We start from the raw sequence: 24,010 nt of genomic DNA on the forward strand, positions 1-24,010 counted from the left end.
TCCTTGTCTTAAATGTACGTTTTATGGTAAATTATGATAAAAAGTGAGAAACAATGCACTACCTAAGTAGCTCGCGGCGATCGACCTCTCGTGGACGGTCTTAGGCCTAGCCTAGCTAGGCTTAGTTTTGTAGGCCTAGCTGGTAAACATCGATAACGTACGAACATCGTACGCTAGCTATATACCTAGCCTGACGTTGTATAGTTGCTGCATTAATTGTCTTTCTATTTTTGCCAGACTCCGTTGATACAAATTGGGGAAAACCCGGTATTTTCGCTGAAAAGTTAGGAGTCTTCCATTTGTTTTGGCTTCACGATCGATCGAAAAGTGGGCGAATTACAGGTGAAAAACAAAAATATCAATCCGCGCGCAATGCATTTTGGGATTTATAGCGGGCCGCTATAATTATTAGAATCGATTTATTTTTCACATTTCTAACCGTTTAAAGACGAAAAAAGTTATCGCAATAGGACCATATAGTATTATTTTTACATTAAATATAGTTTGTGATCTTAAATTAGATCTAAAAAACGTAGGGAATGGGGCTTTAACCTAATGCAACTTGGATTGTAAATTGTTTAAGATCATGCACAGACAGAGTTATCCGGCAATAAAAACCTGATGGAGAAAGAAGTTTGGTGATTCTAGATGTACACAAATAAAACTGGGTCTAGTTGTGATTTAAGAAAAATAAGTTTTTGAGTAGGAATTTTAAAGTATTATAAATTTTCTTTGGCAGATATAGGCCATCGGGTGAAAATCCTACCATTTATTCTCGATCTGATTTTTGGCTACTAAGTTATCTCCTTATATTATGATAATTATGAAAATAATATTCTTATGCGAAAACCGTAGAGTTGAACCTAAAACTCCTGCAACAATTTGAGAAAATGATATTTAACCATCAGTATTTTAAAAGTTCTTTACGTTGATTGACCCATGACCTTTCGCATTGTATTTATTAATTAAATTCGTAATTACTTATTCAAAACACATTAAAAAAAATAAATATAACCATTAAATGAATTATTAACAAGCAAATATAAAATAAAATATGTTTCAATCTGCTTTGTAGTAAATTAAGGAAAACAGTTATGTGTGCTTTGACGCTCTTCTGCTTCTTATAAACGATAAAAACTAATAGCATGGACATGGCTTCCCCTAAAAAGGTTAAAATAAAATGTTGTTTTCATCATGAAGGCATTACTGGAGAAACACCATTACAAATCACAGAAGTTAGGTTTAAGGAAGTAGTTGCTTTAACATTAACATAACATAAATCTCTTTATTCATCGCATAAAACAAATAAAAACAAGCAAGCAAGGAGTAAAACATATTTTTAACAATGAAAGGGACCTCCAAGAAACCCCAAGGGGCTTGTGATAGGAGGCCCCACTAGTTACATTAATTAAGCTACCATAAAAAGAATAAATAAATAAATAAATAAATAAATAAATAGACGAATAAACCATTAATTATAACAAATAGCTTCAAATTATGGATAGATTTAGACGGTGTATGCAACATATTTGCCAAAAAACTAGTGTCCCGGGTGCAAGATCTCCTAAATTCGTTGTATGAAATGAAGATATAAAAAACCACCCAGACTTTGGATTTCACCATGGAGTAAAGAATATTCTTTGCTCCTATCCATGATTTCACCCAAATTGCTATCGCAAATACATCGGCGCAAGGACATTAGAATTGGTAAGGTTAATATTGCTATTAATTATCTAATAATAAGATAATACTACTTAACTTAGAAGTAGTAGGCCTAGGTACTGTACTAGCTAGGGCGGCGCCACTCTACCTACTACTAGGCTAGAGTACTAGTAGTAGGCCTACTAATAATAGAGAGTTAAATACTATTAGACATTTGTCTGGAATTGTATTACTTTCTATGCCAGGCTAGCCTTAGGAGGGATACCAATCATGGAGGCAAAAAGGTACCAATGGTACCTTGGTTGGGTTACTACTTACTAGGCCTAGTAGCATTGCAGTGCTGCTAGTAAATAGTCCCTGACTAGGTTATGTAGGCTAAAAAAATTCAAGGCTAGACATAGAGGCCTCTAATTTAATACTTAGTACTATGCATATAATAAATTAAATATAAGGGACAAAACAATTAAAACTACTACTAGCCTAGGCCTCTCTTTTAGGCCAAGACTAATTTAAAAATCAAGTCAAAATATTTATAAATTATAATTTTGTTTAGGCATAAAAATGTGTGGCAAAAAGAAGAAAAATAGAAATGGAAACTGCTAGTACTACCTACCAAAAAGCAAAGGCAAAAGATAAATGAAGCAAGGGGGTGTCACGAAACCTAAGACCACGAAAGCTAAGACCCCCTAAGACCTAAGATCACGAAAGCTAAGACCCAACACCTAAGATTACAAATACTAAGATATACTACAGCTTAAAAACAATACTTGTTTATCCATACATAATTTTAAACACAGTAGGTTTAATTTATTACCATAAATATATTTTAATACTACCGCAAAACATAGATAAACTCACATTATTTTCGCCCGTTGAGTAAATGTATATTTTTTCTTTACAACAAACAAACTTGACAGGTTGTTTGTTGGTATATATTTACTCCATTGTGTTGGTTCAGAGGATGTTTTTCTTACGCACCTGCCTTTCTTGTATTTTGACTCCAAATTTGTTGACTAACTTTATCCTGAACACCACACTTTAAAATTAGGACTTATAAGTACTTTCAGAAGGAGAAACACATAATAACAAATAAATAAATCCTTTAAATTGATGATTTTACAGATGTGTTTCTTTGTATACTGTAATGTAACTCCTCGAGCTCCCCATGCTCAATGTTTTTGTTTCTATGGAGCGCCAAAAGAGCAACAATAATAGTACAGTCAACTCTCCCAATACCGGACTCTCCCAAAACCGGAATTCACGAAAAAACGGACTTTTTTGGAGGGCCCAATTTGTCCCTATTCTAAATGTACTGTAATTTATTATGAAAACCGGAATACCCAATTCCGGAATCCGGACAAATTATGAAGTACAAAACACGAAAATTAGCGTCTGAAAACCGGACTGACAGTTAAAAAACTCCAAATATTTACGAAAACAACGTAACATCGTCGTATCTGACTCGGATTCAATACATTCACAATGTACAAAAGCTTTTAACCATACCCTGACCATGCATGAAGTGCGCGACGTTTCGCGGTACGATCAAATAATGTTGCCATGGAGCGCTACACTGTGATTGACAGGTTAGTTCATTGTTAACCCACGAGGCGGCAATTGGTTTGTTGCGTATCGAACTGCGGTGGGCTTTTTCACATCGAAGCGCTATGTCTTAATGTCTATTGTTTTTTAGCATATGAATTGTTTTTTAATAAAGTTCAATTTACATTCCACTTTGTGTCTTTGTTTTGTTTAAATTATTGTTAAATTCACAATTGCAATAGGACTTTAAAAAGGAATGTTTCACTAAAAATGTGCATCATTATAAATTTGGAAATCATTATGGCAAAACGTAAACGGAATGAACTTGACTTAACTAGTGTTAATAAACTTTGAAATGTTACCAATTAATTATTGTGTCATTATTGCTTGGCTCGTTTACCTAATCAATTTTCATCATTGTTATCAAATTACGTCAAAATAAAGGAGCTTAAAAAACATGTGGTCTAGGTGTGGGCGTTTTTATTTGATTATGACACCTCTGCACATGCGCATCAATCAAAGCCCCGCTTTGCTATTTTTATCACCCATGCTGCTGCTGCTTGCTAGCTCGCGAAAAACAATAAACATACCGAAATTATGTTCACCGTACGTACGTAGGCCTTTTTGCCGTTAAAAACACATTGAGAAACAATAATTTACTACTGTAACATGTTTTATTGGTACAGTAAATAATGTAACTTTTAAAAAAGGTAAATTGAATTCGCTTAATATTAATAAAGTAGGCCTAGGCCTATCAGTATTTATTTAATTAAAACTAGCTTGACAGAATCATAGCCTAGGCCTTCCCTACGCTAGACCGTACCGGGCAGCATTCGGACCGGTGATTCAAATCTTTTTCAGTGACAACGTGATGACTTTAAAAATATGTTTTCAGGAAACCGGACTTTTGAAAAACCGGAAAATATATGCCCGCCCAAAGGTGTCCGGTATTGGGAGAGTTGACTGTACAAGTATAAAAACAGAAAGAAAACGAAACAAAAAAACTTATCATGATTTTTAAATTAAAATTTATTTGCCAGTATTTATTCGTACTTGCATGATTATACTATTATCATTACAATTTTAATTTTACATTGTTCCATCCACACTGTAGATGGACTCCACAGAGTTTTCAGCCCTCTAGATAATGTTTGCTCTTTTGACGTTCCATAGAAACAAAAACATTGAACATGGGGTAGGCCTACTGTACTGTAGGCTAGTCATTTTGTGTGCGAGAAAAACGTCTGTAAAATCATCAATTTAAAAATGTATTTGTTACTTTTTATGTGATTCTTTTTCATGAAAGTGCCAATTCTAAGGTGTGGTATTCAGAATAAATGTTTGGAGTTAAAATACAAGGCAGGTGCGAAAGATAAATATTTGTAATCTTAGGTCTTGGGTCTTAGCTTTCGTGATCTTAGGTCTTAGGGGGTCTTAGCTTTCGTGGTCTTAGGTTTTGTGACACCCTGAAGCAAGGTATTTATCATTTTGCAAAACAACATCGGAGAAATGTTTGCCATCATGCAAAGATGCTCTTACTGTATGCAACATATTAAACTCATTCACCGATGAAGCAGATGATGAAGATGATGATGAGCAGCTTGATAATACCTGTTTAGATTTTTTATAGTATATCTGTATTTAACTTTTTACTTGTTTTAATATATTATATTTTGCCTACAATAATAACGGAATCAATGTTGTGCCATGATAGAGCAATTTTGCTTCCATGCATTATGTGCCTCATCCCTATATTCAAATGTAGTATTTGTTATGTAAGCTGTAGAAGTTAACATACTACATTAGTATGTATTTTGACCACAGCCCGGTATTGACTTGTAACTTGATTTGAACTTGGTTTAAAATGCCTACAATAATAAAGGGATCAATGTTGTGCCATGTTAGTCTAGCATTGTACTTTCATGCATACATTATTCCCCACACATGGGATGGAAGACAAGGGGAACTAATCTCTGCTCTGAATCAAGTCAAATATATAAAATAATGGTTTATTGGATTCTATAAACCTATTGATTTTTCTGTAAACATATTATGTATATTTATTTTTACTAATATTGAAAACACCAATAATAAATATAAACTAGATTTAATTCGTCACTATGACAAATTATAGGTTATATGCATTGATTTAAATCAAGATAATTGATTTTTAAAAGGTATATTGACTGAATTTCTCAGAATCTTTAATTATTTATAATATATGATAGCATCTAGCTAATTTAAATACAATAGCCGGTATCACAATAAGATCAAAGATCCCTCTGCGTATAATGTCATAAATCACATTTGTTACATAATAAAGACAGTAAAGAAGTTACTTTTTATCTTGATTTCATTATAAATCATGTGTATAATCTATACACTAAGAAATAAAATTGAACAAACAATACGGATAATAAAAAAAATCTTATTTCGTTTCGTTTCCGAAGGTGAGACTCAAACTCGGTACCTTGAAAGCCATAGACACGAGCACAGACCACCGAGCCATACACAACTGACTAAAAGTTGTAGAAAGATTCCTCCGTGTATTTACTATGCAGTAACCACTTTGGTGCAGATAGATTATTACATACCGCAATGAATTCTAATTTTTTACTATGATGACATCTTTAAAAATTAAAAAAAATGATGCACTGTCAAACTATATACTTTTAACTTTAATATATGAACATTGTAAGGAAGAAAGTTAATGTTATGTTTGTTATTTCGGCGTAAGAAAATGTCATAATTTGTTTGATTGTCAAAATTAATTTTTTCAAATTTAATATGCAATTAATTATGACTTAATCAACTCTTGTTCTCTTAATTTGATAATAAATCATACATACACTTCAAGAAAATGAAACAAAAAATAGGTGTTCCCCAGCATTCTGACGATCTATATTAATTTTAAAATTTAGCATATTTTCACCATTTTTTTAACTTATACGTGCGTAGCCTGTCACTTTTGACGTGCTCGTAAAACGCAATTTCGAGTTGAAAAAGTGAATCAAATATGATGATATTATTAAAGAAAGGTTGTAAAACAGAAATTGGGCAAAAAGAGTGCGCATTAACGTTTAACGCGCAGTGCGCGTACAAATCTCTGCGCACTCATGGCAATTTTTTAAACCCTTAAAATTGCCTGAAACGTACTCTAATGTCATCGAAAATAAATTTTGAAAATTTTAAGCGCGCTACGCACGTAATTGTATTGCCAAATGATGAAATATGACCTGATATTTATGAGTACCAAATTTTGTTTAATTGTGATTCATGCTTGTGAAGATATGATTACAAACGTGATTTTGTTAAATCGCACGATTGCGCATCGTGAAAACATAACCACATCGATTCCTGGCCATAAGAAATATACTCTGAAAAATTGATTTAGCTAGATGAAACTGATACCAAGATAATTCACGGACAAAATAGTGCTAAGGAAAGAATAAATAAACTAGACATGAAACTCGTCACTTTGACGAGTTAGTTATCCGCACCACAAACGCCACACGCACGTACGTTAAGCTTGTCTTAAAAAATACGGACAAAAAAAAGATTTATATGCTATTACGATTAATTTCTAACAGGTGAAATAGCTCTGATCGGAACAAAATATTGTTTGCCGCCCTCTATCATATAGAAATGCATTACAAATGTTGATATAACATATACACAGTATATAGCATTGCCTCTCCACACAACAAACACAAAATGCACCACAAACTTTAAAAATAGCGCATCAGAAAAAGACTACGCCATTGTGACCCAAAGAATAGAATATTGTGTTGTATATGTGTAATAGTGTAGGATAGGTGAAATTATGGGACCCGCCATTTATTCCAATTTTTAACATGGCGACGGTATCAAAATGAAACACTTAGATAGCAATTTCAGAAGGAAATTATCTCAGGAACAACATATTAACGTGTAGAAGAAATGTGAATACGTAAAATATAGATGCGCACCCTTTTAAATGTGATGAACTATTACGCAAAATATGAAAATACGACTTTTTTTATTCAACTGGTCATATGATGACGTCACAACATCCGATTGGCAAAATGTTTACATGATTATCACTTTTTATTCTTACAAGCTATAACAGATTGAAATTTACTGTAAAGATGAAAATAAGTGAACCATGTTATTTACATTTTTAGACATGATGACGTCATAAAAATTAAAATATTTTTAACTCGTGCGAAAGATAGTTCATTGACCTAGAAAATATTAAAATCGGGGTGAAAATGGATAAGTGGAGATGCGCTCAATTAAATGTGATTCGCTATGCCAAAAGATACAAAAATCCTATATTTTATATTCGCTTGGCCATACGATGACGTCACAATGTAGAAAGTTGATTAGAAATTGATTTTTCGCATTCTGAAATTTTAAACGTGCGTAACTTCGTGTGAAACATGCGATTTTTTTTCCACAGTCAGCTAGCGCAAGATATAAATTAAACTTTTGTTAAGTTTCAATTTACGTTGTTATATGGTTTTCGATATATGTTAAAAACGCGAAATTCATAAAAACGCGCGTAAGTCACGTTGCGCATTTCTGTCATTCACGTTGCGCATTTCTGTCATTCACAATAGCAGGTGCACAACTTCACGTGAATGTCCACATGTTGACAAAGTTATAGAATGTTATGTTTACATTTTTTTGATATACGCGTGACACAAAAATGACAGAAAGAAAAAAGAATACAGAAAACTAGATTGGAACTCGTCACTTTGACGAGTTCGGGTTATTCGCGCAAACGCAACATGCACATACGTTTAAAATATATGAACGCCTACAATTATTATGCCATCCTATGACATGAATTAAATATGTTTACAGTGCTGAGTTGTAGTGTACCTAATTTTGTATCATACAGCATATTACAGTATTTACAGAATACACTGTATATATAATATACAGTGTAGCATAGACGAAATTACGAGACCCATCTTTTAAATCCAATTAACACGATGACGTCATCAAATTGACATATAAAAATAACAATTTTAGAAGATAATTATCTAATTAATTACATTAATACAAATTTGAAAAATGTTGGGCACGTAAAAGTGAGATGCGCTCTCATTTAAACGCAATGAACTTTTACGCAAGAGATAAAAATATGACTTTTTGAATTCAACTGGCCATATGACGTCACAACATCTGATTGGCAAAATATTTACATGAATTCGTATCTACAATACAATAGCTTCCAGAAAACGTTTTAATCATGATTATCACTTTTTATTCTGACGAGCTATAACAGATTGAAATTTACTGTAAAGATGAAAATAGGTAACCCACATTATTTACATTTTTAGACATGATGACGTCATTGACGTCATAAAAATTAAAATATTTATAACTCATGCGAAAGATAGTTGACAGTATTAAAATATCTGAGGAAATGGAATACGTATAAGCGAGATGCGCTTTATTTAATGTGATGAGCAATAACGAAAGAGTAAAAAATCCTATATTTTACATTCGTGTGGCCATACGATGACGTCATAACATCCGAGTGGTAAAGATTCTGCATGAATTCATATCTACAACATATCTACTTACATATTAAATAAAAAAAATTGGGGGTCATGGATGATCCTGAGGAGCTATAATAGATTAAAAATAGGCATAATTTTGACTACTAAAACGCGCGCAAATGGTCTAAATCAACGTGTTCGTATGAAGTCATTTTAATATGAAATGATCTCAATCTTTTTTTTAAATGACTTGGAAAGGCTGTAAAATCATAAATCAAGAGAAAAACACATGATTAAAAATATTGAGGTGCACAACTTCAGGTAAATGTCCATATAATGACAAAGTTATACAAAAGATATATTCACAAGCAATAGGGGATATGCTGCTCACAAAAATCCAGGAAAGAAAGAAGAATAAAGATGAAAAAAAAAGATATTTACAATCACAAGGGTTATCCCCAACTTTATAAGTTGCGGATAACCAAAAAAAATATCCCATACAATAACAAGGAGTTATCCGCCATAGTGCGGATAACCAATAATACAGAAAAAAAAAAAGATGATGAAACAGGACAGTTACAAGGAGTTATCCGCTACTAAGCGGATAACTAATAATACAGAAAAAAAAAGATGAAACAGGACAGTTATAAGGAGTTATCCGCTACTAAGCGGATAACTAATAAATAAATAAAGATTCTGACAGAATCAAGAGGTTATGCATTAATGCATATAACCTAATAAAAATATATATTCATGGATTATTACATATATAATAATAATATATATTAATATTCCAGTTAAAACAAATAGACATACTCCCGCTGGAGTTATTAACGCCGCTGGCGCGGAGTAACAGCTCCCTAACGCTAATCCGCGGCATGGTTCAGACACAAAAATATGTACGCCGCGTACATAACTCCACCGTAACTCCGTGAGTCTGAACATACCCTTAGACTACACAACAATGAGTTTCAAAGATAGGTCATGAGGTCATTTAGATCAAAAGGGCATTTAAATTAGCTTTAGATCGTTTTTAGAGTTTTGTTTAATTAATGGGAACATCTCTACAAGACGTTGAATCCTTGGAAAAAACATGATTAGTCTAGATGATTTTCAGTTGCCTGTCGAAATTTCGTATTCCTGTCTTTCAGCCTAGGCCTAGCTAGGCCTAATAGTAGGCCTAGGCCTGTTAGTATTGGGCTAGGCCTAGCCGTTTTAGCCTTGCTAGGCCTATGATTATTTAGTCGTTTGATGACATAATTAACACTATAGGTGTGTTTATAAAATCCATATATCTATTATAAGTGAGAGAGTTTGTACGTTTGTTTGTTTGTATGTTCATTATACACATTTTTGTTACTGCACATAACCTTACATATTGGGTATCAAAATGACCGCAATTGTACCTGTAAAGTTCTAAACTACATTTGAACATCATCCGCCATCTAGGATTTAAGTTAGGGGCCAAAATTCCCCGAGCCCAGGTTTGGTGTTTAAGAGGATGGTGGGGATTTCTGCTTGGGCTAGGGGTAGTAGGCTATCAAATTGACCAGAATTGTAGTCGAACATTATTAAATTATTTTAATTATCTTGAGAAGGGGCTGGGAGTTTGAGGTGGGGTCGTAGGCCTTTCAACTTGACTGAAACTGGGAGTGCGATATACAAACTACGTTTGAAAACTGCCATTGAGGGGTTATGGGTTGGGAGTAATAGAAGTACAACATAATAATTGGAATTTCACTGGGAAAAGTTACTACATATGAACTGTCGGGAGGAGTAAAGGTTTGGTGATTATGGTGGGATGATGAGAGGAGAAATAATATTATGCTGGGGAAGAGGTAACTCAGCGGTATCCAAATAAGATATTTTATTCATTAGCCAATTTATTTACATAGTTTGCAAAGTACTTACACCATGCCTATCTGCTATTTATTAAGATGCTAAAGTTGTCGAATTAAAATTGTGGGTATCAAAATGACCACAATTGTACCTGGAAAGTTCTAAACTAAATTTCAACATCATCCACAATCTTGGATCCAAGTTTGGTGGGAGAGGTGGGTGGGGAGTTGAGGTTGAGGGGATAGTGGGGATTTTGCTTAGGCTAGGGATAGTACTAGTAGGCTATCAAACTGACTAGAAATGTGTGGTAGAAGAGAGAGAGAGAGAGTTTGTATTTTAATTAGCCCTGGGAAGAGGGTGGGGATGTAGGCCTATCACCATGACCGAAACCATGGGAATGTTACTACTTCTAAAAACTTCTACTGAGGGATTATGGGTTGGTAGTGATGGCTAACATAATTTGTACTGGAAACATCTTAAACACAATCATCCAGTATCTGGGGTGTGTTGGAAGGGAGGAAGAGGGACGGAAATACTGACGTAATGAAGTGTTGATTGATTGAATTGAAATTTAAATTTATAATTTTTTTTAAATATAACAAAAATAAATATAAATTTCAATCAATCATTCACACAGTTTACAATGTACTTAAAACATAGGCCTGTCATAGCTATGTATACTTCTACCCCTAAAGTTGAATTGACATTAATTTGTCCTGGGAAGAATTTGTTTTAAAAAAAAATGTGGGGTGTTATTGAAGAGGGTGAAGGTTGGTGAGTATAGGGAGATACTGGCGTCAGGTGTTATGTATGTATGTGAGAAGACTTTAAACTAATTTTAAAACCCACCCTGGGGCGGGTATAATTACTATAGTAAATAATAACAATATTTAATATAATTATTAAAAACCAAATGTTACTGTTTTAATCAATGTGAATGAAATGCAGGCCTTGGTTAGGCCTACCTTTTGTTTGATTCAAATGACAGGAATCTATTTAGGATTTTATATAAAACAAATAATGAATGTTTTATATTCATGTAATGGTACAAATAATGGCATTTGGTGAATGAAGAAAGGTTATATGTCAACTTGGCTGTCACCATGCTATTATTTGTACCATTACACTCATAAGCATTCATTATTTGTATAACTGGTGTGTTTCTTTGCAAGATTACACACATTTCCTATCAGTTTTGTAATTTTTCATGTCTGAATTAAAGAAAAACTAATAAAAAACAAATAAGTCAGACACATCTGTCATTGCAGCGAGCTATAATAATAAATAATAATCAACCTTCAATTTGGGAATTTAAAAAAAATTGTTTTCCTATAATTAACAGACCATGGCTGAAATCAAGCTGGAAGGATTAACAAAGTAAGGCAAGAAAAGATTTTGGAAATATGTCTAGATACAATAGCATGTACAGTACTAAACAAAATCTCACAGAACCAAGAACAACAGTTGATGATCTCTATACAGTCAAACAACACTTGTTCTTTTTGTACTGATTAGACACTACAATTCCGAAATAATAGAAATTGAATCTTAAAAGTTAAAAAAAAAAACCTTTTTAAAACTGTTTACTGTTTACCTTTTTTAAACTTAACTGTTTGAAACATTGTAGGCCGACTATTTATGTATTAAAATATTAATTATGGTAGTGAATTACTATTTATTATTCTGTAAGTATGTATACTAGCCTACATATATATTTTGAGTCGATAAAAATCAATGTTCTTCTTTGTACAATAAAGTACAAAATTTAAATAATTTGTAATGTTCTTGTTTTAAAATTTCTTTACCTCATATGAATACACAACTGCACAAACACATTTTTTGTTCAGATATCTTGGAAGTGTGACTACAGCTATCAGTGGCCCTGTATCAAATATTTTTATGAAAAAAAAGTTCTGATTCATTATACTTTTAGAGTTTATTAAAAAAAAATGTATATGATGTAAACAAATGATTATATTTTAATGAATGAGACATTTGGTTTGTGTTATGAGTTTTCCACACTAAATTCCGGATAACTCCTTGTGATTTTCTGGATCTTTTTTCTTTTTTATCATCTTCTTTCTTTTCATCTTTAATATTTGTCAACATAACTTTGTATAACTTGGTCAAAAGATTGACTTTAAAGAGTAGTTGTGCAGAAGAGCTTTTTGACGATGTCAGAGCCGTGTAGTGTTAAGTTATTTTATGACTGATCATAAAGTTTGAACCAACAAATATTTTTTTCACATGCAGCCAATGATTTTTTTTGTTTTTATTTCTTTAGTGGTGAGCTTAGGATTCAGTCTCATATCAGTGTCTTGCATGTAGAGCAGGAAGTTATAGGTGATGGTATTCTAGCTATTGACAGTGTTTTAGAATGTGACACTATACGCAATGACCTTTTAGAAGAAGAGAAACGATTAACTGAACAATTACAGGCAACAAGGTTAGCTCTGTTCCGTCAGTAAACAATTACAATATTATGCAATTGACTGGGTTTATCTTCGCTTATCTGAGCATCTTAGAAATAAAGCCCAATGTGATGAGTAGAATATATCATGTCACTGAAGGCTATATTTTCATTGTGCCCCGACAAACACCCAGTCAATTTTTCTTTTACAGTACTTATTAGTGGACCTCAACATTTCCTTGCGCGTAATTTGGCAGTTTTAATCACATGATTGCTAAGTGATTAAGTTGCAAGCAAGCAGTGACCTTCTCTAGCCAAGTGTTATTCAATATGTGAACTTGAATTGTTAATTTCATAAATTTGAATTAATGTTGTTGTTTAGTCCTGGCTCAACAGATTCAAAACAAAGCCAAAGATTAAGTGAAGTTTATCAGAAACTCGAAGAGATAGAAGCCGATAAAGCACCTGCAAAGTAAGTGTAGTAACTGTATTGATTGATTTAAATACACTTTAAATTGTACTTAATCTGTTAGGGAGAATTGTGCTATTTTGTTATATATACTCTAATGAATTATTTTTGATAAATACTAAACTAAATTACACAAAATGAAAGAGATAAATACTATTGCAACTTTGATGTACATTGGTCATTTACCATCATGTTCAATGATTCAAGATAAATAACTTCCACATAAGAATGGAATCTTTTTAGAGGGTGTGCTTTGGTAAGTGGAAATGGATAAGGCGTCATCTCCACTAAATATCGGACGGATTGTACTGCAGCTGGTCGCGATATCTATTGTATTGTGACATCCTTCTGGACGCAGCTAAAATGTTGCGTCTGAGGGATTACCGATTATTCACAATTATTCCGTTTTAGTGCGTCCATGAATAGCTCCGCCCCTCATTATGTGGTTGACTGATTTCAAGTTGTTGTTATGGAACTTCGCTTGATCGCGACCCACGGCGCCCAGACGGGCCCCTTGACTTGTCTGACTTTAATCAACAAATATACGTAGTAGTAAGGCAAAAAAATAATAAATACGTGAATACAGCTGCTTCGCTTCCTTGTGTCGGCTTTCTAACATTTGATTTGACCTTTTGATCACGCACAATTGTGTGTAACAACAGTCAGCATGACCAACTTCGACTTACTTCGTCCAGTTGCGATAGTTTCCGTGTACTGTAGAACATGTGATTGATAACCGTCAATGACACACTGCTGCGTTTGACTCCGACCACCCTCGCCGGATTGCGACCTAGATTTTTGTAGGAACGCACTTGTCTAGAGGTGTCCCTTTGTGGGAATCATTCAACATTGGCGGTTTACGCGTGATATATCATGTTCCATCCAGGGACCAAAATGCGTAGTTACTTTCCATCAGGCATCAGGTGTAATGTGTTTTGAAAATAACAAGTACCGTATATTTCGGTGTATAAGTCGCACTTTTGACACGCAAATTTGACCTCTAAATTAAGGGTGCGTCTTATACACCGAACATAAATACCTCACCACACAGAGTGTACATATCGTCACCTCGTTGGCTAGGCCTGAGTAGGCTAGGCCTAGCTACAGTGTACTAACGTAACGGCAACCCTGCATCACTTTTCTACAAAAACATTGGCAGGGTACAAAAACAGTGGCAGGGTACAAAAACAGTGCAGTTTAAAAAAACAGTGCAGTTTAAAAAAACAGTGGCAGGGTAAAAAATGGTGGCAGGGTACAATCATTTGTGTTGTACAAAACGAATGGCTGAACAAAAACAGTGATAGGATACAAAAACAGTGGCAGGGTACAACAGTGGCAGGATACAAAATCTTGCGTTGTATACAGAAACAGTGGCAGAGTACAAAAACAGTGGCATGGGTATATAAACAGTAGCAGGTTACAAAAACAGTGGCAGAGTACATAAACAGTGCAGAGTAAAAAAACGGTGGCAGGGTACAACCATTTGCGTTGTACAAAACGAATAACTGTGAACAAAAACAGTGGTTGGGTACAAAAACAGTCGCAGGGTACAAAAACAGTCGCAGGGTACAAAATCCTGCGTTGTACACAAAATAACGGCTGGAAACAAAAACAGTGGCGGGTGTAAAAAAACATTTTTTAGGCCTGTAAGGCCTGACATTTTCAAGTGTAATTTAGGAAGACCTATAGTAGCCCTAGTTTTCAAAACCATGGTAGAGCTAGCTGGTCCTGGATATATATATTTCGTTTCATATTGCGAAGTATAATAAGTGCATTTTCTGGTTCCAGTCTATTGGATAGCAAAGCCATGGGATGAGGCAACACAGCAAAACGCGTGGATATAGAGGAATGTTTTCAATTGGTGAAAAACAGCTATTCTGACTTCAACAATGAGAAAATGTTGATTCAACATAGAAGATGGAGAGATGAAGCATCGCCATTATGAACTTCGTCACTGTGTAGCCCATGCCATTGTGATGCAAATTCTTAGGAAAGTGATGGCTGACTGCCTGGCCGTCTTTTGTACTGTATATTCAACTTAGAAGCCTTGTGTTTTCAAGTTTCTTAGATCTTTAATACACTTCACGTTTACCTTTAATTACATTATTAACACTCTACTGTATTTTAAAGTTCTTGATTTTACTGTTTCACTTTTAGAGCTGCAATGATTATGGCTGGTCTTGGCTTTTCATCAACAATGCAGGTACAACCAACAAGGTATGTGCTACTTTATATTTCAAATATTATTTAGAGTTCTTAAAATTCCACCTTTAAGTGTAATTTGAACCTTATAATATATGGTTATATATACATTATTTCTGGTAACTTTATCGTTTTAAGACTTGATGATTAATGATGCTGTTAACGGCACAAATTAAATTTTGCGCATTGGATGTTGTGACGTCATCATATGGCCAGTTGAATTATAAAAGTCGTATTTTCATATTTTGCATCATAGTTCATAACATTTAAAAGAGAGCGCATCCATATTCTACGTACCCAAATTTCTTTAACACGGAATATGTTGTTGCTCAGATAATTACCTTTCAAAATTGCTATCTACGTGCTTCATTTTGATTACATTATCATGTTAAAAATTGGATTAAAAGATGGGTCTCGTAATATTATCTATGCGGCACTATATAGTATGTATACGGATGCGGATAACCTAACTCGTCCATAGTGATGAGTTCAAATCTAGTTTAATCTTGAATATGTTCTTACCTTTTGATTAAAATGTGGTCTATAACAGTGAGTCTCAACCTTGGATCTGAAATAAAAGAAGCAGAATCATGGACCTGCTGTGACAACCAAACATAAACAAACAACAACAATGGAACAGAGAATTTTCTTAACATAATATAATTCATTTCGTTAAGCTCTTCTTATATGATATAAATAACATTCATGCATAACGATTATGATCTATTTAAAAAAATTAAAATATTAATTAAACATGTAACGGAAAGAGAAAACCTTCCCATTTCTGCATAACTGGTGCATTTCTACTTCCAACACATATTTACAGAATCTATTTTGAATTTTGTCAATAGCCACGTTCACATAAGATTTTATCGTGCTGTCATATCATGATGTTGAATATCACGTTAACAGGAAGAGCGTTCACATAGAATTTAACATCGTGATATAAGTATGCTAATGAGGTGCACTGATGCTTGAAAGGCCAAACACACATGTTCAGAGCACACGTGGGAAGGGATTGTTGATTTGTTTTTGTAGTGTGGGATGCTATGTATAGCTATAGCCAGCAGGCCTAAGATAACTAAGAATATTAACTAATAGGCATTGTCCATGGTTCTCTTGCGGATGAGCCATGGCATCTTTGCATCAAATATTTCGTGTCAAAAAGTAGGCCTAAGTAGCGAGCGTGAATTATTTTGAAAACAAACCTGGCCCGTCTGTAATTTCACCTCACTCACGCTTACCTTTCCGAAGTTCAAAATCGATGATATTTATTAACTCCCTAATTTTGCAGAACTTTAGGTTTCAAAACACATGATTTTAACTATAAAAATGGAGTTGGTAAGTGATTTATTTACACAAACAAACATTCCACCGTACACTCTCTATTTGCACAATGGATTGAATGTGGACGAATTTATTCACCAGGCTATAGGCCTATGTATTTTTTAGTGTCCCGTCACATGATACATTGGTCTATTAAATCACACCACAACTGTACTACATCGAATATTTTATTATTACATTAATACAGTACTTACTTACTGAAATTCATGACAACAATATTTAATATGCATATATAGGTCTAGAATAGTTAGTAAAGTAGTCCCTACCCCCACCATTTACGTACAATACATGTTTTACTTTGTTGAAAAAAAAATTCGGCCTAGAAATTTACGATGTCTATTTAAGGAATTAGCTTTGTTTAAAAAAATCAGTCAAGTCTATAAATTGAAGAATATGAAATCATCTACACATGCATCACAACGATATTTTATTATCCATTTCGTGGTTAAAAATCAATATTTTACAAAATAAAGGCAAGTTGCGGTGTGCATGCAAATAGCAAAAGTGTCAGCCATTTCGTGTATGTCGTGTATGTCGTGCATGCCTTTGTGGTGGATCGAGTGTTGGTTGGACGGTCTAGGCTAGCTTTCGAAATTGTCCTGGCTGTTTCACATTAATTTCTGGTTAGTTCTCCAGATTTCGATTTTGGTATTTCATTCTTTAATCGTCTAACTAACTTGATGTATGATTTCCGAAAGGATATAGTGGGTTAAACCTAAGAAATTTAACTATCAAAGCAAAAACAACTGGTTGAAGCTGGCGGTCAAAGAAATCAGAACAACAACAATGGTAACTTCTTCCGGTAGGTGGCCCATGACACAGTAAATACGGTAACCAAGCGCTGATTGGTTGAATTTTGTCTCTGCATATAACGGTGTCTAATATATCATGATAACTTCATAAGATCATGATAATTAACAGGTTCACCGAAAGCACGTTAGCCAAAATTAACATGATGAACAAAATCACGTTAATGACTTCCTGCAGGTTCATATAGAACATCATGATAAAGAAACTCACGATAATTTCTGAATGTGAACCTAGCTAATATCCATATAATTTGACATTCCCCACACTTCACTACCATATGTCAATATTGGTAAAATGTTTACATCAAATAAATAATTCCATGTATTGTCCGGTTGTGCTAAACAAAACTCCTAGATATTTAAAAAGAATTAATTTTCTTTGAGTGTATTCCTTATGGCCAGGAATCGATGTGGTTATGTTTTCACTGTGCGCAATAAAAAATTAACGAATTTAATTTAACAAAATCACGTTTGTAATCATATCTTCACAATCATGAATCACTTTTAAACAAAATTTTGTACTCCTAAATTTCAGGTCATATTTTATCATATGGCAATACAATTACGTGCGTAGCGCATATAACGCATGCGTATGCGCGCTTAACATTTTCAAAATTGTCAAAATTTATTTTTGATGAAATTAGAGTACGTTTCAGGCAATTTGAGTGCGCAGATATTTGCATGTGCACTGCGCGTTAAGCGTTAAATGCGCATGTTATTATCAGTTCCGACTGGAGAACAGTAACTTAGTTGAATATTCTTGCAGTCTCCTGCATCCTCAATGTTTTGATGTCTTGATTTGTAGTGAAAAGTGTTTGGTAGTTGGTCTTTATTTTATGATGAACAACAGTGTCTGTATTCTGGTGGTGTAATTAGAAAGAAGTAAATATGGTAGCACCTTCATTTTCCTCGTAGCTTCTTGAACACCTCTTGAAATCAAATTGTATAAACAAAATATTTGATATCTAAATAAATAACAATAGACATAATGTTAGAATCATGTACTTCACAGTATTCCATATCGGCGCAAAAAAGCCTCTCTTAGCCAGGCATATGTCGGCCCAAAGAAACAAATATGCTGACCTAACCTAGCCTTGTGTTTTTTGGTGTTGGGATGAAAACATGGTAAAGGTAAAGGGTGCTCAAGCAAGAACATCGTAATTACTGCCCGTTTGAGATTAATTTTTGAAATGATGCATGTGCTGTTGCTGCGCTCTCTCAATATTGCTAATGATGCCCTCTAAGTGATCTGATTGTGACATGGAAAGTGGCAGAGAATTAACGAACACAGCATTTGTCAGTTAAAAAAAAAATTGGAATTAAAGATGTATTGTCCCCCTGAAAAAATAATTATTAACAATTTTTTGTTGAATATTCCATTTTATTGTAACATATTGGTTATCCACTTTGACCAAAAATTGGATCGAAAAAAAAAATGTATTTACCTGAAAAAAATGTAATTTAACGCAAAAAATGGTCAAATTGGCTGCCAGCCAATGGATTTTAGGTTGAATTTAACCATTTATTTTGTAGTTTTGTGAAGTGAAAACAACTTTTTTTTTCTTTTTTTTCTATGGAAACTACAAAATAACATATTCAAAGTCTGATTTAATTAATCTTCATTTTTCATGTTTTTGGGGAAAGAAAAAGAACTGTTCACCTAAAAGTATGAAATACCCCATAAAATGACACTCCTATATTTAATAAAATATTTATTATTTGCTTATTCCTGTAATTACAATTTCCAGTTAACATTTTTTTTCTTCAATTTATAGAGAGTTTTCAGGTGGTTGGAGAATGAGGATAGCATTAGCAAGGGCTCTTTTTTCCAACCCCGACTTACTTCTGCTAGATGAACCCACTAACATGTTAGATATCAAAGCTATACTTTGGTTGGAAAACTATCTACAGGTATAGTAGTCCAAATTTTAGCTTTTAGTTCTTTCAAATTTTAGCTGAGAGAAAATGAAAATTACATCACTTTATTTGCTAATTTCAGGTATAGCTTGTAAACAAACCACGTCTCCGTATGTTTTGAAATTGGTATCTATATATAAATTTACGTAAGGGCAAAATTTGTTAAATCGCGCCTTACTTCTAGAATTTTTAATCGATGGTATATAAAGTTGGTTCGTACTTTCGGTACTGATTTTAACCACCTTATGTAACTCTGTTTACTAATTAAATTAAGTTAGATAATTAGTTATTGACGATTAAAACGAATTTAGGTTCAACGATTTGCCCCAAATAGGGGTGTTTTCCGATCGTGGTATACACTGTCTAATGGATGTCCATCTTGAAAAATACCCGGCACAAAAATGCGAGGAGGCTTCGCATTTTCCTATCTCCTCCTACGATAATTGTTTTTAATAGCTGAAAACTGGTTGAACAGCTAGAGTACAGCATTATAATGTTGAAGACAGGCCGATTTTCTTTAAAAAATACTATTTTGATAGATTTAATATACGATTATACAAATGTATTGATTTGCGATGAATGGAACATCCCAATCTCTCAGTCTGCCAGAGTTTGGTTTAACACAAGTAGGTAAATTTATGAGCCCTTGGTTTAACACATACGGTAGGTAAATATATGGGCCCTTTGAGAATAAACTTGCAATACTTTGACAATACTGTAAATACCTATTAACTATTTTTGGTCCTCATTTGAATCGAACAGTTCTTACTGTGAATGTTCGTACTGTTAGATGTAATATAAAAATATATACAAAGAAACTTTATTACTGAGATTGTGGTTAGGCTCTACTGTTAGATATATAAACACATTATTATATACAAATAAACTTTATACTGACAGTTCCTTCTCAACGGTACGTTTGTATTAATTAATAATTACCAATAATATAAACGTCGTAGTGGTGTATCGTGACATGTACTTTAATATTTCAATCGATTATGACAGTGACAGTTTTAACAAAGTATTAAATCGCAAATGTTTTACTGTATTTAGAGGTATATTATTTATAGGCCTATAAAACATGAACAAAATATTTCGTTACTGAGTGGATAAAGAATATATTTAAAAATTGTTCCTCTTTGTACCTATCCGCTTTCCCATCCCTCAACCCTAATGTTACATACAAAACACAAATTGGGTTTCTTTAAATGAGTCCAAATAAAAAATTTGGACTCATTTTGTGATAAGTTTCTCCTTCGGAAGTAATTCCCAGGGTGCTAATTTTAGTTGACTACATAAATCATCGTGTCTATTTATTCGTTTCTGTAAACGACAATGTATTGTAGTCCTGCGGTACGTACATTTGAAATCGCCAGTTTTGTTACGCTGAAATTACTGTGTATTCGAGAACCATCTGTGGGCACGACCTAGATGGTACGCTATCTAGTCTATATAAATTTACGTAAGGGCAAAATTTGGTAAATCGCGCGTTATTTCTAGAATGTTTACTCGATGGTATATATAAAGTTGGTTAGAATATCGCTACTGATTTTAACCACCTCATGTAACCCTGTTTGCTAATTAAATTGAGTTAGATAATTAGTTATTGACAATAAAAACGAATTTATGTTCAACGCTTTGCCCCAAATAGGGGAGTTTTTCGATCATGGTATACACTGTCTAATGGATGTCCATCTTGAAAAATACCTGCAAACAATAATATGAGGATGCTTCGCATTTGCCTATCTCCTCCTACGATAATTGTTTTTAATAGCTGAAAACCGGTTGAACAGCTCGAATACAGTATCATAATGTGGAAGACAGACCGATTTTCTTTAAAAAATATTATTTTGATAGATTTAATATACGTTTATACAAATGTATTGATTTGCGATAAATGGAACATTCAAATCTCTCAAACTCTCAGTTTGTTGGTAAATTTACCACCATTGACCAAGGGTGTGTTACGATACAGCTAAAAAATATAAACAGAAAGAGACCTTTGTGCTATATACAAGCTAATTATATTTATTCATGACACATTAATTAATGAAATACATAAAAGAATTTGGTAAATGGTGGTGGTGGACAGAAGCAAAGCAACAAACAACTTTTTACTCGCAGAACCACAGATGCATATCAAAGTATACAACAACCAAGACAGAGGCACCCCAAAGATAATGCTGGACAGGAAAAAGTATACTATACAATTATAGACTAACAAGCTCAAATGTGCGATACTCGGGGTACAGCAAAAGAAGCTGTAATGATGTCATATTAAGACCGGATGTCACATACACATCAATAAACCTTGCTACCAAATACGGCTATACAGTACCATCTTCGAGACGTGATGGCTGCATCCCGTTTGAAATTCAAAAATCCGGCTCTATAGATTTGAGGACATGTCCCTGTAGTATATTTATGCCAAATCCCAGCTCAATACTACAACGAATAAGGGAGGAGTAGTACTTTATAAGTGGCACTTTTTACTCAATAGTGTCCGGATGGAAGAAGAAGAGGAAAAGATGAGTTCTAGACTCAGGTACCCCGAGTAATAAAACAAGATATCATATTACGTATACAGTATATTTCACCATAAAGAAAAATAGGTTTTTGCCAGGGCTTGAACTGGGGACCCTGCGTGTTTAGCAGACTTGATAACCACTACACTACGAAACCTCTTACACTAAAAATGTGAGTTACACAAAGTTTTTTAATCTATTTTAATTACAAATAAATATGGTAATATGCACAAAGCAAAATAAACATGTGTAAAAGTGATAATTACCGATTACACAAAATAAGTATTTAAAAAAGATATACTGTATATCATATTGCGTATACAGTACTTTTCACCATAAAGTTTAAAAAAAAGGGTTTCGCTCGGGCTCGAACCGGGGACCTTCTGCGTGTTGAGCAGACGTGATAACCACTACACCAAGAAGCCGCATATAACAACATAATGCTGTGGTGTGTTTCACACATTGTGGCTTCTTAATTAAACAAATTAATTAACAAAAAAGCATGAATGTGTGATACTAGTGGTACAGCAAATGAAGCTGTAATGACGTCATAAGACGGGATGTGACGTCACATACACATCAATAACCTCGCTACCAAATACGGCTATATGGTACCATCTTCGAGACGACATATGGCTGCATCCGGTTTGAAAATAAAAAATCCAGCTATAGCTTTGAGGACATGTCCCTGTAGTATATTCATGCCAAATCCCAGCTCAATACTACAACTAATAAGGGAGGAGTAGTACTTTAAAAATTGCACTTTTTACTCAATAGTATCCAGATGGAGGAAGAGGAGAAAATGAGTAAGTCCTAGACTCGGGTACCCCGAGTAAAAACAAAGAGTAATATTTTCAAAACAATGCGGTACCTAACAGGAAGCCAATTCAATGTTTCCAAGGTATTAGAAATGTGTCAATATCTTGGTAATTCATTAGTAAAAAGGTTCATCTGGATCTCTGTATAGTATTCAAGTAATTTTCTTCTGAATGATCCAAAGTCAAATAAAAATCGTAAAACTTACCTTTTTTACTCTAGCTTTCGCTGGTCAACGACGCAGCTTAATCATGAGTGAGTCTCTGTGACTTGGACTTGTTACCATTATATCTCGTATTTGGTATAGCGCCATGTATGGAACGTTCAGGTTTACCCAAATGGGATTGTCGGGGCCTCCTCTTTAGTAAGTTGTTGTATAATTTTGCAAGTTCCAAAAACGCATCGCCCACAAATGTGAAAACAGCTACAAATGTGAAACAAACTCAATGTGAAAACAACCACAAATGTGAAACAACCACAAATACTTTACCCACAAATGTGAAACAACCACAAATGGGAAAATGCATCAAACACAAATCTGAAAACAACCACAAATGTGAAAACTCATCACCCACAAATGTGAAAACAGTGACTACAAATCATCTTGACCATTTTACCATCTAAGCACATCAGTTTGGCAATGATAAAGTAGTCAACAACCTCCTACTGACTTTTGGGAGCACAAACTTAGAAATGCAATATATTATCAGTTAGTATTTCAAATTATGCAGCATGACAGTAAAAATGTTAATCAATTGTTATTATTTATTTCCAGACATGGAGAACAACTTTGCTAGTTGTATCTCATGACAGGAACTTTCTTGATCAAGTCTGCACTGATGTTTTGCATCTGTTTTCCCAACAACTTGACTGTTACCGTGGCAACTATTCACAATTTGTAATAACAAAAAGTGAGCGATTAAAAAACCAGCAAAAAGAGTATGAGGCGCAATTACAAAAAAGACAACATTTACAGGTTA

The 24,010-nt window shown here is 33.8% G+C and overlaps 1 protein-coding gene across 2 annotated transcripts in view; it reads left to right on the forward strand.

Moving 5' to 3' along the window:
* Window positions 1–24,010, forward strand: part of LOC140044961 (ATP-binding cassette sub-family F member 3-like) — a 106,850-nt gene that overhangs the window by 29,170 nt on the left and 53,670 nt on the right. For both annotated transcript variants that reach the window (XM_072089686.1, XM_072089685.1), the window contains exons 8-12: window positions 12,820–12,981; window positions 13,328–13,417; window positions 15,572–15,631; window positions 19,548–19,683; window positions 23,806–24,006. In XM_072089686.1, coding sequence (XP_071945787.1) covers window positions 12,820–12,981; window positions 13,328–13,417; window positions 15,572–15,631; window positions 19,548–19,683; window positions 23,806–24,006 — 649 coding nt within the window. The remainder of the gene's footprint in view (window positions 1–12,819; window positions 12,982–13,327; window positions 13,418–15,571; window positions 15,632–19,547; window positions 19,684–23,805; window positions 24,007–24,010) is intronic.

The sequence above is a fragment of the Antedon mediterranea genome, chromosome 3 (assembly GCF_964355755.1).
Source record: "Antedon mediterranea chromosome 3, ecAntMedi1.1, whole genome shotgun sequence".
Classification (NCBI taxonomy): Eukaryota; Metazoa; Echinodermata; class Crinoidea; order Comatulida; family Antedonidae; genus Antedon; species Antedon mediterranea.